The sequence below is a fragment of the Bolinopsis microptera genome, chromosome 2 (genome assembly GCF_026151205.1).
Source record: "Bolinopsis microptera isolate Bmic1 chromosome 2, MBARI_Bmic_1.0, whole genome shotgun sequence".
In the NCBI taxonomy this organism is placed as follows: Eukaryota; Metazoa; Ctenophora; class Tentaculata; order Lobata; family Bolinopsidae; genus Bolinopsis; species Bolinopsis microptera.
This window is the reverse complement of record NC_087073.1, coordinates 15,462,186-15,480,959: the sequence shown is the minus strand read 5'-3', so window position 1 is coordinate 15,480,959 and position 18,774 is coordinate 15,462,186. Positions and strand designations below refer to the sequence as shown.

At 40.0% G+C, this 18,774-nt stretch overlaps 2 protein-coding genes across 6 annotated transcripts in view; both read right to left on the bottom strand.

Moving 5' to 3' along the window:
* The window catches only part of LOC134826252 (prenyl transferase-like), a 92,610-nt gene that overhangs the window by 4,239 nt on the left and 69,597 nt on the right, over nucleotides 1–18,774 (bottom strand). The window contains exons 2-3 of one of the 4 annotated variants that reach the window (XM_063838565.1): nucleotides 7,617–7,674; nucleotides 7,417–7,502 (exon numbers count right to left, since the gene is read on the bottom strand). In XM_063838565.1, the coding sequence (XP_063694635.1) occupies nucleotides 7,417–7,497 (81 nt within the window). In that variant the 5' untranslated portion in view covers nucleotides 7,498–7,502; nucleotides 7,617–7,674. Of the gene's footprint in view, nucleotides 1–364; nucleotides 583–1,258; nucleotides 1,300–7,416; nucleotides 7,503–7,616; nucleotides 7,675–10,789; nucleotides 10,955–18,774 lie in introns of those variants that run through there. The other 3 variants (XM_063838564.1, XM_063838568.1, XM_063838567.1) reach the window with 3 other exon arrangements.
* The window catches only part of LOC134826251 (E3 ubiquitin-protein ligase NEDD4-like), a 28,519-nt gene continuing 20,891 nt past the window's right edge, over nucleotides 11,147–18,774 (bottom strand). For both annotated transcript variants that reach the window (XM_063838561.1, XM_063838560.1), the window contains 3 exons: nucleotides 13,094–13,190; nucleotides 12,801–12,873; nucleotides 11,147–12,048 (listed from right to left, as the gene is read on the bottom strand). In XM_063838561.1, the coding sequence (XP_063694631.1) occupies nucleotides 11,949–12,048; nucleotides 12,801–12,873; nucleotides 13,094–13,190 (270 nt within the window). In that variant the 3' untranslated portion in view covers nucleotides 11,147–11,948. The remainder of the gene's footprint in view (nucleotides 12,049–12,800; nucleotides 12,874–13,093; nucleotides 13,191–18,774) is intronic.

Sequence of the window (18,774 nt, the reverse complement as noted above, 5' to 3'; positions counted from 1 at the left end):
GACGATAGGTTAATCCTAAAATAATCTTGCTTAACGATCAGACAATTAGACTACCATACTGCAAAAAAGTCTGTAAGACAAAAAGGAAAGAAAAGGAAAGGAAAGGAAAGGAAAGGAAAGGAAAGGAAAGGAAAGGAAAGGAAAGGAAAGGAAAGGAAAGGAAAGGAAAGGAAAGGAAAGGAAAGGAAAGGAAAGGAAAGGAAAGGAAAGGAAAGGAAAGGAAAGGAAAGGAAAGGAAAGGAAAGGAAAGGAAAGGAAAGGAAAGGAAAGGAAAGGAAAGGAAAGGAAAGGAAAGGACATTATTTTAGTCACTGAAAAATATCATGATATGAAAGCTATTTAAGTACTAAAACAAACATCGTACTGTTGGGTAGTAGCCGAAACTATAAGCTGATTCAGTCATGTCGGAGTGTTTCGGAGGGAGAGAGAGCTAGATTACCCGGCAATTTTCCTTCTCTGTCTTGAACAGCAGCTAAATTGAAGATCTCCACTTAATGAAGATTAAAGACGAAACTATGTAATCAAGTGGAAAGACTGACGTGTGTTTTACAAAATAGCTGAGTTTCACACAGTATCCGAATTAATCTTCTCCGTAGGCACGAACACATGGATAAGATTGCATGACAAATTTCATATTTACAATGTGTTTTACAGATCCTTCAGATTTCCAATTGCAATATTTGTGTCGTACGTAAGCATCGCTAATGCCGGCTTGGCATCATCGCGGTGCAATTTACGATTGCAGCTTGACCAATCGGATCAGATAAGGAAGATAGCATATCAAATTGCGTACTAATTAAAGGTCTTATTTCAGCGCAAATAGGAAGGTGCCATAATGCGAGAATATTCGACGAAAAGTAGATCTGAAAATTAACAATCATTGGTGATAAACATGCAAGATAGTATGCAAGTCAACCACCAGTAGATTCGTACGAGGAGCCAACGTAAGCAGTAAGATGAGTCATAGTGAAGTGATAAGTAAAACGTTCATCAGTACTACTTTTTTTGAGAGTCTAGTTATAATAAGACGGAATGGAATTTGATTGTACGTCAGGAGAAGGGAAATTAAACAGCTAACCGTGAAATCTTCAAGTGTCGTCTGCATTGGAAAACAAGAATGATAATTATTCAATCTTATTGTTAATTGATTTTGTAAAAGTTTTATTTTCAAACAATAAATTATTGTTTGAAAATAAAGACTTAGTAAAATCTTATAAATTTTTACAAATTTGTTAATAAATGCAGGAAGCAAACTTACCTTCAAAAAGTTTCATACAAAATTAGACGATCTGCTGAAATAAAATTGATTTTGCGTCTGACTGTTTTGTTTTTAAAACGGATTGAAAACCACTGCAGGTTAGCCAATATTAAATATTTGAGGTTATGTGGTGCTGCTAAGAATGGGCGGATGGCACGGTGGCACGGTGGCACGGTGGCACGGTGGCACGGTGGCAAGCAAACAACCCACAAAGGGAACCACTCGTGCACAATAAATCTAGATTACAACAGTCAAATGGTATTGAGAATCATGAGAAATAACCGAGGTGGAACGTCACTGTTTTGATGATATTTTGCCAGCATAACTTTAAACTGTCATTGAGATTGACACACTAATTAGTAAAAGTACCATGTTTGAAAACATGGCGACCACCATTCTTCAATGTTCATTGACAATAGCGAATTGAGGTTTAACAATACCACTGGAAATCTGGCCGTTGAAACCTCTAAACTTCAATTATATATACTTTGAATTTGGAGGTTTTAGCGTTATTCTATTATAATAGAATAACGCTAAAACCTCCAAATTCAAAGTTCAGCTTTTCGTGGGAGTGGTAAAACTAAAAAGTGGTATATACTTATTAAGACATTCAAGAGAGTGGTTTTGAGTGACAAATTGTTAAGGAAGATGGTTAAGTACTTTCCGTGCAACATCATTTTAAAAGAAGAAGAGCTAATTGCTGAATGTTTTTATGGCGTCCTCTATAGACGCAGCTACTTTCCTACAATCCGTACTTTTACTCCAATAATTGCCCATCAAGGAATAAACTCGCTAATGACTAGCAGTATCAAGGATATAAACGACACTTTATCATTTATATCATGAGGTTCTAGGATATTAAAATTGTATTGAAGTTGGTTCTAATTCCGACAGCAGGATGGAAATTGATGAATAAATAGACGTTTAACGTCACAAGTTCAACGCGAATAGATATGAAGGGTTGCCTAGATGAGGATAGTACTTGCTAAGATCACATACAGTTTGACCAGAATGCTCGCCTAAATATCTTCAACAATGAAACGATTAACAAAACAAGGCTGTAGGAGTGGATGACCGCAAAAAACTAATGATCGTGTCGACGTGTCAAGTATGCATGATTCTATTAAATAAACTTATTTTATTAAGATTTTAACTTCGAAGCTTTAGAGCACATTTCAGCTGATTTAATAATATGAGAACAGTTAAAAATGATTTTGACGGAAAACCGGTGTCAGTTTAAATTTGTTTCGCATGGCCTTTCTTTAGAGGAGTCTATGTTTCTAAAGACCCATACAATATAAAAAGTGGATATGAAAAATATGGAAGCAAGATAAAGAAACTCGAACCCCACCCTTCACACCTTAAACCAGGTAAAATAATAGAGATCGTTAAGGTTTGTTTGGAGTTAGTTTATCACACGTGAACAGTACAACTGTTAAAATGTCACGTTTTAGCTGACTTTCCTCTGGAGTGAGGAGTCTTTTCGGTCATTTTAAAAGTCTTAAGACCGGGGGGGGGGGGGGGGGGGGGGGGGGGGGGGGGGGGGGGGGGGAGGGGGGGGGGGGGGGGATCGGGTACCAAGTGTCGGACATCACGTCGACTAAGTGTAGTTTTGGATATTTTCACTAGACACACCCACCCCCTTTGCGGTACTAACTGTTTTTTGGATAATACGTAAGACACCCACCCCTTTTGCCGCCTTTTGCGGTACTAACTGTCGAAAAATCGTGGTACTAACTGTTTTTTGGTATATAGAATAATATACCTACCCAGAAATTGCTTTCTTTTTAAAGAGTTCATTTAAACTTTAAAGGAAGACTTTACAAAATTTTAAAAATTAAAAAAAAACCCAAATAAAAACTTTAAAAAACCTCAAAACCCATTCCCAAAATTGAAATTTGAGGTAAAATGGGTTTTTTTGGGGTTAGACACCAATTTTAGTACCATACATGTACTAACTGTTTTTTCTGGAAAATGGGCAGTAGACCCACCAGTTAGTACCATGTACTAACTGTGTTTTTGGGATAAAAAATGACCCACCCACCAACGTCACGTCCAGTACTAAGTGCATGATCCCCCCCCCCCCCCCCCCCCCGTTAACTTTAAAGGAAGACTTTACAAAATTTTAAAAATTAAAAAAAAACCCAAATAAAAACTTTAAAAAACCTCAAAACCGATTCCCAAAATTGAAATTTGAGGTAAAATGGGTTTTTTTGGGGTTAGACACCCCCTTTGGTACCATGTACTAACTGTTTTTTCTGGAAAATGGGCAGTAGACCCACCAGTTAGTACCATGAACTTACTGTGTTTTTGGGATAAAAAATGACCCACCCACCAACGTCACGTCCAGTACTAAGTGCATGATCCCCCCCCCCCCCCCCCCCCCCCCCGTTAAGACACCAACTAAAATCAGGATTTATAAGGCGGCTGTGCTATAAACTATACTGCTTCATGGAAGTGAGGTATGGAATACTACTCAGACGCAGATGAAAAGCGCTGACGTACTCAAGCGGGCCAACATCGCCCCTGTTGATATTTTTGTACGAGCAGCTATAGACTCAGATGGTTTGGTCGTGTGGTGAGGATGCTAGAAGAGAGAATACCCAACAATCTTCTGTACTGGATCCCAAAGGTCCAAAGCATGGCAAAAGGTCTAGAAGTAGACCTCGCAAGAACTGGTTATCATATTGTGTCCTTGAGGATGCGACTATCTTCACATGAGTTGAGAAGTCGATGATATCACAATGGAAGATGCAGAGCAACAAACAGGGTATATCGCAGAGGTCTCATACATCGGAATAAGGATTTACTGTGTGGTGCAGGCCACTTCAATGACTATACTAGTAGGAGACCTTTTCAAGTACAAGTAAGTAAGTATAGAAGTGCAAACAGAACCGAAGCCAGATATATCCTCCACCGTTTAGAAGATTCAAGAATCTATTTTTTAAAAGTTTTATGTGTTACTGTTAACGGAGTGACGTGATTTTAATCTAGCATCATTCATGAATTAGTAAAGTTCATGTTTTACTTTTCGCTTTATTGATATTCCAGCAAACAATTCGACAGTAAACAACGATTTCCAAAAGGTTTCTGTTTATTACCTGATCATGAAAAAAGTGAAAATCCCTAACCTGCTTAATTACCACCCGTTAGATATTATACAGTAAAACCCCGATTTATCGCACCCCCATTTAATGCAAACCCCGATTTACCGCGGCCATTGCCTTCCCCCAAATATGGCTTAACATGCACAATGTATACTAACAAAACCCCGATGTATCGCAAACCCCGATTTACCGCGGCTGTTTCCTTTACCTCAAACGGTAAATCGGGGTTTTACTGTACATAATATAAACAATAATCATTGATTATTAATAATTTTGTATACTTACAGATTATAGAATATGAATGCTCTATTGAAAGCCGATGAATAGATGCGGTTGCAGTGGAGTAGTCGCAATTGATGCGTAATCAAATTGAAAAAGTAAAACTCGTACTTTTTGTCTTCCTACAATTACCACCTCACCTTCGCGTCTATACAGCGTGTTCAATTTGCACTGTGACCTGTAGAGGACCCGATCCTACAAAATAAACTCGATTCGACTGATAATGTGCTTGCTGAATCTAGTGCCTAACCATAGAATTGTGACATTTAATCTACCGTGACCAGGATCGTGAGGTTGATTACTTATTCAGTGGCAGTACCACACGCGTTGCTGATATTATCAGGCAATTTGTGCCGTCAGGTGACCGTGATTGCTTAATTTTTGCTTTCGACTTTTACTGTATTATTATCGTTCGTCGACAAAGAGCAACGAGATTTCTTTCTATATTGAGACATATTGCTGATATTAGACCATCTAACGATTTGAGCTGAGAGCATGTATAATTGTCGGTATTATCTTTAGTATTTATTTATAAACATAATATGAATAATCTAAATTTAGATTTTAGTATAAATAGTACCTATGGCTCCGATTAAATCCTATATCCTCTATTATATCAACATATTTCCTCATAAGCAGGATACTTAAAAGTTGACAAAATCTACCACATTTCTATTACATTATGTGAGAAAAAGCATGGACGACATTACTATTTATAGTTATATATTATAATAAATAAGAGTTATAAATAACTTTTATTACATTTTAGGCCGACGTTGGTGCCACTGTTTTAATATCAATCCAAATTGTTGAACAAAGAAACACAAATATTTCTGGGATTTCACAGAAATTTAAAGTTCTAAATGAATACCCTTGCAGAAACACGCGGGTAACTAAAAACATCCAATACAGGTCGAGGCTTTATCCCTCTCCGATGAGGGTTCAGTGCAATAAGAAGATAAGCAGTGAACACAGTGCCCGTACACAGTGATCTAGTACAAAACCGTTCAATAGATCCTGCTGCAGTGCATTGGTCGGTATTGAAGCGTAATAGAATTAAAAAAGTACATATTGTAGTTATATTTCATTGCAGCTCCCTAGGCTTTACCATCGTGCCTAGCTATACAAGTTTACACTGTTCCCTTTATTATAGGACGAGATCCCGCAAAAAGATGAAGTCCCAGCCAACTTACCAGGTAATCCATGACAGTGGAGCGATGACGGAGATAATCTTGAAACAGGGGGGTTTATCTGTTAGTCGAACGTGTGCTGTACTAATACTTATTACTTGTTCAAAATATTTGCCATGTGTTACATACACACGATTGTTAATTGTTATTCGAAAAAGTTAGAGCTTATTGATAATCGAAATATGACCCATTGACCCCAATCAAAGTGGATGTCAAACGAAGCACAATTGCTAATTTAAGAACGAAATTATGTGAGTTATAGAGGGGATCATTTCAAAATTTAAAGTGTGCAGACATTAAATGTTGCCTTGTTGAGTTCTATAACTACAAAAAACGTAGAGTTTGCATTATTAGCAATGTCTTAAAACGCTTCAACAGTTGTAAAACCAGATCGTGCCATGCTCATATACCAGATCAAACAGGATCAAAGGGATCCAGTCACAAACGAACGGAAAGTTGCAATTAAACACTGTTATAAACCATAGCTATAGCTGCGTTGTTAACTGAAGGAAATAGCTAGAAATCCAACTCTGGAGCTGCTGATAGCATAGGGCAGTATCCAGATAGCCCGACATGCCTTTTGCTTGATCCAGTGTCTGTATACTGTTATGCGGTCATATGATGTCATAAGATGTTTGACGTTTGTGGACAACTGTCCATGGACAACTGTTCATAAGATGTCTGCAGTCTGGCTATCTAGATACTGCCCAGGACTTAAACCCTGAATGCTTTGTAGCATTGGCCTCGTTACAGTAAGCTCCTGATTTCAGTACATCACGATTCACTGTAGGGTGTGACGTAGATCAAGGGCTTCCAAAAAGAAATGGGAAGAAATGCAGTCACAGATAGGCTATATAAAATCTAGAAACTTCGCTCGTGATCATGATCCACCAACTTTCTGTTGTACGAAAAGCTAGAAATTTCTTAAAATCGTAAAAACTAATATGTGCCTCTGGCAGGTATAAGTAATTATCTTTCAGATCAAAGAGATTTAGGATCACATGCAACAGAATTAAAAGTTACAATAACAACACATACGCTCTGAATTTAATTACATAAAAGTTCGTTAAATCTTTAAAACTTGAATTGGTTACCTTAAGTGAGCCGAAAACCTATTAAAAGATTAGAAATAGTTAGACATTGATACAAAGTAACAGTTTCAAGATTTATAAAATTAAAACAAGTAAGGAATTTCCAGGACCGCGGGCGACGGAGATATGTTTAAGAGTCAGATATCACAGTGCCGGTAAGAACGACCGTCAGTTTTTATAGTTTATACCCCCTTTACTAGTATTTTTTTCATTTATAATATTACTTAAAACATATTAGTTACAATCCATAACGACTTATAAAAAGCGGAGTCGATTGGGCATTGGATTGACACTTTGGAATTTTAGAATTTTTTTGTAGTGGGCTTCATCCGAATGAAGCCTATTTAAAAAAGCTGAGACAATTATTTCGAAAGTTTCTGAATTTCTTGGCATGTCGAGAATTACACGTATCTTCGATAAAAAATCTTGAGATTTTGTCGAAGAAGATTGCTGGAAAAAGTGGTTTCCTTCCCTAAATATAAGAGACATACCCTCGACCAGGCTGAAGTTGTAGGCTTTGGACGAGTAAACACAAACTCTCGAACCTTTCCCCATTTTGATTTCTTGAACATGTCGTCTGAAATTAACACAGGTTATCACAAAGTTAAGCTGTAGAGTATTTCATTCCGCACAAGTTACCTATTCAATACGCAAATAAGGTTATTTATTTATTTAAAATAGCTAAACTCACCTAGAATTTAAACAGATGGAGTATAGTGAAGAAGATTAGGGATATCAATACCAAATCTACGATGTAAATATATGTTAAACCCGATCAATTGCTAGAACATAAAGATAAATAGCAGGTGTTCACGAATATACCACAACAATAACCAGCAGCTGAGCAGCAGCCCGACCGGCGACCAGGTGCAATGTTAAACACAATGAATTAGAGCATACAGGAGCACAAATAATGAGACTAATCCCACATAAATCGACCTCCCGTTTGACGTATAACTATAACTGCATGTCACTTTCAGTGACGATTAGGAGGTTCGAGAATATTGACCAAAAAACGGTTACTATATATAGTATTAGTAACCGTTTTTACCACAAGTTTCTCTAAGAAGAGCGATGTATTAGTGGTATGTGTTGCTTCATATGTTTTTAGTAAATCCACAATTGTGCTGCTAAATCTACTATTCAGAACGATTCACAAAAGATCAAAGAAATGTCAAAACCGCAAACCGTTATCTAAATTAAACCCGTAAAAACCGCAAAACCATTATTTAAAATATATGCATTTTAAATCCTGTGTAGGCCAAAAGCGTAAATCCTAGATTCATCATGAATTTGAGTATAATATAATAAACCAGGCAATTTCATACATTTCACGGTGCGTAGTCATGGATATCGTAAACGATCTGAGTTTAAACGGCAAACGCTGTGCAGATAGTAGGCCCTGTGAAGGTTAAATATGAAATTACAAGGAAGAAGCAGAACATCAAATCATTAGCATGTGATTAGTTGAACTTGGGCCACTTATTTTGTTTAAAATTAGGAACATCTGGAGGGTATACTGATACACGCCCACTCCTGTCGAACGTCCTTTGTGCTTGCTTGACTAATTAATTAATAATTATTTATAAATTAGTTCCCAGTTACAATTACCTAGCTAATCACATTCTCTTGCATGCGTTTAAAAACATAAAATCGTCTACTGTATGACATAATCATTGTCGGAGCTCTTTATATCTTCCCTTTACAGTCAGCCGGTGACTATCAACTGTACTTATTAACCGCCTTATTTTCAACAAATTGGATCCCACTGTAACAATTTTTCAAACCTCATTTGCTTGCAGCAAGTTTAAAAAAGCAATATAACTGCGGATCAAAAGAGATTAGTGTCTCAGCTCATCACTATTACAACTGGTTACAATGGTTACAATACGTGCGAAATGCATTGTGTGACCGGACCACACTCTACGATAAACGTGCCACACTGTAAACCGAGATAACAAGCACCGGATTTAGTAAAGAACATTTAAATTCCATCTGTAAAACTCTTGTAACAATCATGATGATCAGAACGGGGTGGCGGTGATCTTTTTCCTAATATAATATCTAACCACACAGTGCATATATTTAAAGGGGAAGTCGTGTATAACTGTACACCGATGAAATTGTACAAAACAGCCCGTAAACCACTAGTAGTGGTCCACTAATGGCTCGATCACTTCCAGCTCGACCTTGCTCGCTAAAACTAAACAATATTAATTCAGAGCTGTACGAGGCGCTATAAAGTTTATCATCTTGTTCGATTAAATTTATCAAAAGAGTACAGATATCGTTAATAGTTTAACTTAACACAATATGCTAGCTTGGTATGCTTATGAGCAGCTTGTGAACGAAGAGGGGGGACCTTTTAGACACTTTTTAGGAATAATCCACCGCTGGAGAACAGTGGATACTTTAATCAGGACCGAGGACGGAAGTTTCAAATGTAAGAAACAGATAAAGCAGTACGGCACATTTAAAATATATTTATTATACATGTAATAAGAATATATAATATTTGTTGCGGTCGATTACCGATTAATACGAAGGTGCGGTTTTCTATTTCCATGTCTGTAAGTATACGAGAGCGAAATGGCTGGCGGGTCACCCCCTAGCTCGACCGATAGTATTAATATAATATGACCAGTACAGTTTGGCTATTCACCGAGATTAAATACGAACGACAATTGGCTGGTAGTGGACAGTTCTAGACTTTGGTTGGTCGAGAAAACTCGGTACAAACATACAAATAATATTTGAACTGTAGCTGCAGCCGTGAGACTGAGACGGTAATATTATATTGAACCGGGGCACATTTAAAATGATTAACTATTGATTAATACAATCTGATTATTCGATTGCAACGTGATCAGCACGTGTTCGACCCGTGTTCGACCTAGCATGAAGGAATGATCGAATGTTGGGTTAAAATAAAGGGCGGATGCTTCTTCAGAAAGTCGCAGTACGAATCACGGGTTCTATTCAACTTGAGACCAGAACTTTAAATTCATATTTACTAAGTGGGATATAATAACAAGGGTAACATGTACATCTGTGAACCTACTCCGCTCTAACAAGTCAAATCATAACAAGATTGTTCAAAAAGTTACAATTTGAGTCAATCATCAAGATTATGTTTGACATTCATATTCATGAGACAACGTTGAGAATCTTACAAAACAACCTCTATTTAAATTTTTTTGAAGAAATATATACTGTGCAAAATCAAAGAATGGCGTGAATTCGAGGACATCTTCATTCTAAAGTAGAGAAAATAATGCCGATATTGATTATGCACGAGTTTTGGTCACGCAGCGAGAGATTAATATCGTCCATCAATCAATTGAATGAGTTTCTTACACTTAAGACCAGATCTTTAGTATGTGCCGTATAGTAATTCTCGATTTTGATAAGCGTCTTACATCAGTGACCAAAGGTAAAACTGGGGGAGTTGCAATTGCCGGGGTTGCAGATTGCACGGGTTGTAATAAGAGGCCGAGGGTATGCAAGTCAATGTTATGTCATCATCAATCTGATCAGTTTGCTAAGTGCTAACTTCATCTTAATTTACTTTGCTCAAATTAAAAGTATTATGTTATGAGGGCCGCAATGAGAGCCACGACGACCAAATTTCTCACAATTCAATCACAAATGAGCAATCCCTTCTAAAGGAGCATCAAAATGCCCCTTAGAAGCCGGAGCTAGAGTGTTCTGAAAAAATCTATAAGTTATAGCTTTACAAGCTGAAAATTTACTTAGCAATGACTAACATACTACGACCAAATTCCTATCACAACCATGGACCAAGGAGTTGAGAAGTCAGCATATCAAATTATCAAATTATTATTCAATTGGAAGATAACTAACCGTCATTGGAGTCGTAATACTCAGGATTGTAAAAGCCGGAGCAGGAGGTGTCGTCCGTGTCATCCTCATCCTTTAGTCCGTTCACCCCGTTCATGCCAAATCTCTGATCTGAAAATAATTTCAAGGGCCCTCCTTGAGGACTTCTTTCATAGGATTTAACCTGAAAATTTGAAAGCATTGTGATAGAATTCATCGCTATGGTCCATAATTGCGAACAAGCATATCAATCATTGGAGTTGACTGTGTGCTGAAATTCCATATTCTTATGAAAAACAGAATAATTAAACTTTCGTTAATTGATCAAGTAGTGCAAGATGATACTGAGATGTTTGTATTAAACGAAGAAAAACATTCGTATCGAAGAAATCTAAGTCAAATCAACGCTAAGTTATTACATCAAACGAGGTTCTCGACACAGCTATGTACACTACAATTAGCGAGAACCTCCGCTTATTATCAAATCAATTAATTCTAAAATCAATTAGTTTGCTAGGTTAAAAGATGAAATATCAAGTCAGTGAACCCCAATCAAACAAACGTACGGAAAGAACATAATTTCATAAATGGCAAGCTAAGCAGCTCAACTTAGCTGAACACTACTTGCACCACATAACATAATTAATAAAATCTAGAAAGTTACAAATTGGCTGACCTAAGCAGTGGTAGATACAGTGCTATATGTCGTGGTAGGTATAGCTGCCACCACCGACCCAACGTCAAGAGCTCTCAAACAATCTCATATCCTTGCTTGTTAAAACAGGTCAACTTCATCCCAGCGAGTTTAATTTATATATTACACTTGCAGTCTCTCACAGTGGACCACAACGAGATCTCAATATCGTGTATCATTTATAACTTTATAACGAATAAAAAAGTAAATTCTGATCATCAACATTCTAAACATAAAAAGAAAATCCAGGGCTAATCTATACTTCCAATAAGAAATAAAAATTTGCCAGCTATAAACATCTTTAACTGAGCTCAGCTATAAATTGCTTTTATAACATTACATTCTCTCCATTAGGCATTAAACATAAGTCTTTCAAAAATGTGAGGTTTAGTTTGTTCAACTTTGCCAACTGCTCTGTTTTAGTTCACAGCCGGCTAGTTTCTAGCAGGGGAAGATAAATATTTCTAACTTTTTAATCTAGTCCGGATTTTAGTCTATGTCGAATCCACCTGTGCATTCCACAGCTACTCGTAATTTTTCCCTCAGAGTGTGGTAATCGCTGTACATCGGTAGGTCAATACGGTTGAAACTGAAATTAAACGTTCATTTAACCGTAAAGCTATTAAAGAAAAGCTGTTAAGTTTTAAAAGCTAAAACTTGAATTACGTTTTCATAAGCAACCTTTTAACTTTTCATTAGAACCTTTTAACTTTTCATTAGAAATAGAGCACTAGTTTGAGACATGTCAAAATCCAGTAAGTTCTAGAAAATGCTATTTACATATTATTTAAAATTATTGATATTTAAGATTTGATTTTAATGAATTGTGAAACGCTGGTTTTGATAAATAACCAGCATAATTTGAGGTTTAATAAAAAATTGAGTAAAAGTTTGAAACAACGTGAGTAAATTCTACCAGTTTGATCAGATAATATTTACATATTATTAAATATTATGTTAAGTTTCATCTTGAGTTGGCAGTATACCAACAACGGGGGGGGGGGGGGGGGGGGGGGGGGGGGGGTAAAATTAGTTTTGGGCATTTCTCAGAAATCGTTCAGTAACTTATAAGGATGCAACAATCCTTAACAAAATCATGGTATTTCTCTGCATATCATTGACAGCGGCTGCCTCGCGTTGTCACATACAAGCTGTCATACTATCAGTTCAAAAATCAAATTTTGTCTTCCTTTGTAGGATTATAATGTAACTAAAACTCAGAAACGTGAATGTGACAATTTTTTAAAGATTTAGTATATTTAGCGCACAAACTGGGACTCAAGTCTAAATCGTCCTCCAACCCCCCCCCCCCCCCCCACCTCAAGTACAACTGTTACTTACCAAGTATGCGCCCTTGGAAGATCCTGATTTGTCCCCCATTTCTCAATACAAAACTTTTGTGGTCCGTTAGATCCTGAGATAGTGTGATTAAGCAATACAATAGAGTTTAGCTGACTTTTGAAGTTCATACGGTTCATTCATCAGTACAACGAGTCAAGACTCAAAAGTACCAACTACCGGGAAATGTTGTAATTGATGTTCACCATATATCTCTAATCACACACAGAAAAGACTGTTGGAATTTTTCCAGTATAGAATTAATGAATTACTAAATCTGTGGGGAATTGACAAACCTTGAAGTTCTCTAAATCCGTTCATGGGCACCCTGGAAGTCCCGGTCACAAACTGCAGAAGTCTTGCTCTGAACTCGTTATCGAACGACCTTACAGCCTGGTAATGTTTGTGTTAAGTTTTTTAAGAGAATTAAAAATGCGAAACAGGCCACTAGATGAAGAATCAAAAATGTTAGTAACTGCCCCATAATCAGAGGCGTAACAACCGCCCTTGCAGACCCTGCTGTGTGGGGGCGGGAATCTCCCAAATTTTAAGCCTTTTCGAAGAACAAAACGTCCGGTTTGTACGATATCCTGGTAAATTTAGAGTAATGTTATTTTTTTAGGGAAATGGAACGGGCCAGAAGAGGAAAAGTGTAAGACGTAAGTCAACTGCCCCTTGACACTACACTGTATGTATTTTAGTATAAATTGCGTCCGATTTTTGCTTCAACCAGCCCTGAGCTTCCTGGTCAAAGGTGATACTCGGAATACCGATGAAAACCCCAAAAACGATCGCAATGCAATACGTTTGGTAAACAATTAAATAAAGCATAATATAAGGTACGTAATGTAACGTACGTACGTACGTGCAGCAAGGTCAGAAAAAGAGTACCTTAATCGTGAAAACGTCGCCGCGCGTTACACGAACGTTCGACATGAACTGGTCCCCAGAAGGACTTTCGACAAATCTGTTCCAAATAAAAAGTTCGAAAATCGAGTGTTTTAGTGAATAACTTAGAATATATTTTTGATTTTCTCCAGATCTGACAAATAGATTTTCTTTAAACTTTCCAGATAGTTACATGGCTATATGACGGATAATGTGTGAGAGTTTGGGAGAATTTTTATATGTTAAACTTGAGATATGACTTCAAACACAAGAAAATATCTCCAAATTAGCGGTTTCTAGCGGAATGCAGGCACATATTTCGAGATCCTACTGATAAATTTTCTTTAAACTTTCCAGATAGTTGTATGACTATAAGACGAATGATCTGTGCGATTTTGGGCAACCTTATATGTGCCAAACCTGAGATATGACTTCAAACACAAGAAAATATCTCCAAATTGGCGGTTTCTAGCGGAATGCAGGCACATATTTCGAGATCCTACTGATACATTTTCTTTAAACTTTCCAGATAGTTGTATGGCTATGAGACGGATAATCTGTGTGATTTTGGGCGAATTTCTATGTGCCGAACTTGAGATATGACTTCAAACACAAGAAAATATCTCCGAATTGGCGGTTTTTAGCGGAACAAAGGCATATATTTGGAGATTTAAATGATAGAATTTTTTAAAACTTTCCAGATAGTTACATGGCTATAGGAGGAGGAGGAGGAGGAGGAAGACTGAGGAGGAGGAGGAGGTGTAGGAGGAGGTGGACTCAGAAGGAGGAGGAGGAGGACTGAAGAGGACGAGGAAGTGGAGGATGTGGAGGAGATGGACTCGGGAGGACTCAGGAGGATCAGGAGGAGGACTCAGAAGGAGGAAGAGGATGAGAACACAGGAGGAGGAGGACTCAGGGGGACTCAGGAGTAGGAGGACTGAGGAGGAAGAGGAGGATGAGGATGAGGAAGACTGAGGAGGAGGACTGAGGAGGACTGAGGAGGGAGGAGGAAGAGGAGTAGGACTGAGGAGGACTGAGGAGGAGGATTGATGAGAAGGAGGGGAGAGAGAAGGAGGAGAACTGGAAGAGGAGGACTGAGGAGGGGAAGGAGGAGGAAGAGGAGGACTGAAGAAGAGGAGGAGGACGAGGAGAATGAGGAGGACTGAGGAGGAGGAGGAGGAGGAGGAGGAGGACTGACGAGGAGGACTGATGAGGAGGAGAAGGACTGACGATGAGGAGGAGGACTGAGGAGGAGGAGGAGGAAGAGGAGGAGGAGGAGAAGGAAGACTGATGAGGACTGACGAGGAGGAAGAAGAGAAGGAGGAGGAGGAGGACTGATGAGGAGGAGGAGAAGGATTGACGAGGAGGAGGAGGACTGAGGAGGAGGAGGATGATGACTGAGGAGGAGGAAGACTTTGAAAATACACATGATCCCCCTTTCCAGATAGTTGTATGGCTATGAGACAGATAATCAAGAGGAAGAGGAGCATGAGGATGAGGAGGACTGAAGAGGAGAATGAGGAGGAAGAGGACTGAGGAGGAGGACTGAGGAGGAGGAGGACTGATGAGGAATAGGACAGAGGATGAGGAGAAAGACTTAGGAGGAGTACTGATGAGGAGGAGAAGGAGATGGAGGACTGAGGAGGAGAAGGAGGAAGAGGAGGAGGACTGAGGACTGAGGTGGAGGAGGAGGAGGAGGAGGAGGAGGAGGAGGAGGAGGAGGAATAGGACAGAGGATGAGGAGAAAGACTTAGGAGGAGTACTGATGAGGAGGAGAAGGAGGAGGAGGACTGAGGAGGAGAAGGAGGAAGAGGAGGAGGACTGAGGACTGAGGTGGAGGAGGAAGAGGAGGAAGAGGAGGAGGAGGATGAGGAGGAGGAGGATAATGACTGATGAGGAGGAGGCGTACTGAGGAGGAGGAGGATGATGACTGAGGAGGAGGAGGACTGAGGAGGAGGAGGATGAGGACTGAGGAAGACTGAGGAGGAGGAGGAAGTGTAGGAGAAGGTAGACTCAGAAGGAGGAGGAGGACTGAAGAGGACGAGGAAGTGGAGGAGGTGGAGGAGGAATAGGACTCAGGAGGGTGTGGACTCAGGAGGAGGAGGAATCAGGAAGACTCAGATGGAGGAGGACTCAGGAGGACTCAGGAGGAAGACTCAGAAGGAGGGGGAGGATGAGGACACAGGAGGAGGAGAAGGAAGAGGAGGAGGAGGAGAAGGAGGACTGAGGAGGACTGAGGAGGAGGAGAAAGAGAAGGAGGAAGACTGATGAGGAGGAGAAGAAGGACTGACGAGGAGGAGGAGGACCGAGGAGGAGGAGGAGGATGATGACTGAGGAGGAGGAAGACTGAGGAGGAGGACTGAGAAGGAGGAGGAAGAGGAGGAGGAGGAGGACTGAAGAGGAGGGCTATTAGACAGATAATCAAGAGGAAGAGGAGGATGAGGAGGACTGAAGAGGAGAATGAGGAGGAGGAGGAGGAGGAGGAGTAGGACTGAGGAGGAGAAGGAAGAGGAAGACTGAGGAGGAGAAGGAGGAGGAGGACTGAGGAGGAGAAGGATGAAGAGGAATGGAGGACTGTTATAGCCATACAAATATCTGGAAAGTTTAAAGAAAATGTATCAGCATAGGATCTCGAAATATGTGTCTGCGTTCCACTAAAACGCGCTAATTTGAGATATTTTCTTGTGTTTGAAGTCATATCTCAGGTTTGGCACATAGAAATTCACCAAAAGTCGCACAGAATATCCGTCTCATAGCTATACAACTATCTGGAAAGTTTAAAGAATATTTATCAGTAGGATCTCGAAATATGTGCCTGCGTTCCGCTAGAACGCGCCAATTTGAGATATTTTCTTGTGTTTGAAGTCATATCTCAGGTTTGGCACATAGAAATTCGCCCAAAATCGCACAGAATATCCGTCTCACAGCCATACAACTATCTGGAAAGTTTAAAGAAAATTTATCAGTAGGATCTCGAAATATGTGCCTGCGTTCCGCTACAAACCGCCATTTTGAGATATTTTCTTGTGTTTGAAGTCATATATCAGGTTTGGCACATAGAAATTCGCACAAAATCGCACAGAATATCCGTCTCATAGCCATACAACTATCTGGAAAGTTTAAAGAAAATTTATCAGTAGGATCTCAAGATAATCGACTTTCGTCAAATATTGTTCCGCGGAACAAATGGAACAGAAAGTCCAACAGAAGGACTTTCGACAAATCTGTTCCAAATAAAAAGTTCGAAAATCGAGTGTTTTAGTGAATAACTTAGAATATATTTTTGATTTTCTCCAGATCTGACAAATAGATTTTCTTTAAACTTTCCAGATAGTTACATGGCTATATGACGGATAATGTGTGAGAGTTTGGGAGAATTTTTATATGTTAAACTTGAGATATGACTTCAAACACAAGAAAATATCTCCAAATTAGCGGTTTCTAGCGGAATGCAGGCACATATTTCGAGATCCTACTGATAAATTTTCTTTAAACTTTCCAGATAGTTGTATGACTATTTAAGACGAATGATCTGTGCGATTTTGGGCAACCTTATATGTGCCAAACCTGAGATATGACTTCAAACACAAGAAAATATCTCCAAATTGGCGGTTTCTAGCGGAATGCAGGCACATATTTCGAGATCCTACTGATACATTTTCTTTAAACTTTCCAGATAGTTGTATGGCTATGAGACGGATAATCTGTGTGATTTTGGGCGAATTTCTATGTGCCGAACTTGAGATATGACTTCAAACACAAGAAAATATCTCCGAATTGGCGGTTTTTAGCGGAACAAAGGCATATATTTGGAGATTTAAATGATAGAATTTTTTAAAACTTTCCAGATAGTTACATGGCTATAGGAGGAGGAGGAGGAGGAGGAAGACTGAGGAGGAGGAGGAGGTGTAGGAGGAGGTGGACTCAGAAGGAGGAGGAGGAGGACTGAAGAGGACGAGGAAGTGGAGGATGTGGAGGAGATGGACTCGGGAGGACTCAGGAGGATCAGGAGGAGGACTCAGAAGGAGGAAGAGGATGAGAACACAGGAGGAGGAGGAGGATGAGGATGAAGAGGAGGAGGACTCAGGGGGACTCAGGAGTAGGAGGACTGAGGAGGAAGAGGAGGATGAGGATGAGGAAGACTGAGGAGGAGGACTGAGGAGGACTGAGGAGGGAGGATGAAGAGGAGTAGGACTGAGGAGGACTGAGGAGGAGGATTGATGAGAAGGAGGGGAGAGAGAAGGAGGAGAACTGGAAGAGGAGGACTGAGGAGGGGAAGGAGGAGGAAGAGGAGGACTGAAGAAGAGGAGGAGGACGAGGAGAATGAGGAGGACTGAGGAGGAGGAGGAGGAGGAGGAGGAGGACTGACGAGGAGGACTGATGAGGAGGAGAAGGACTGACGATGAGGAGGAGGACTGAGGAGGAGGAGGAGGAAGAGGAGGAGGAGGAGAAGGAAGACTGATGAGGACTGACGAGGAGGAAGAAGAGAAGGAGGAGGAGGAGGACTGATGAGGAGGAGGAGAAGGATTGACGAGGAGGAGGAGGACTGAGGAGGAGGAGGATGATGACTGAGGAGGAGGAAGACTTTGAAAATACACATGATCCCCCTTTCCAGATAGTTGTATGGCTATGAGACAGATAATCAAGAGGAAGAGGAGCATGAGGATGAGGAGGACTGAAGAGGAGAATGAGGAGGAAGAGGACTGAGGAGGAGGACTGAGGAGGAGGAGGACTGATGAGGAATAGGACAGAGGATGAGGAGAAAGACTTAGGAGGAGTACTGATGAGGAGGAGAAGGAGATGGAGGACTGAGGAGGAGAAGGAGGAAGAGGAGGAGGACTGAGGACTGAGGTGGAGGAGGAGGAGGAGGAGGAGGAGGAGGAATAGGACAGAGGATGAGGAGAAAGACTTAGGAGGAGTACTGATGAGGAGGAGAAGGAGGAGGAGGACTGAGGAGGAGAAGGAGGAAGAGGAGGAGGACTGAGGACTGAGGTGGAGGAGGAAGAGGAGGAAGAGGAGGAGGAGGATGAGGAGGAGGAGGATAATGACTGATGAGGAGGAGGCGTACTGAGGAGGAGGAGGATGATGA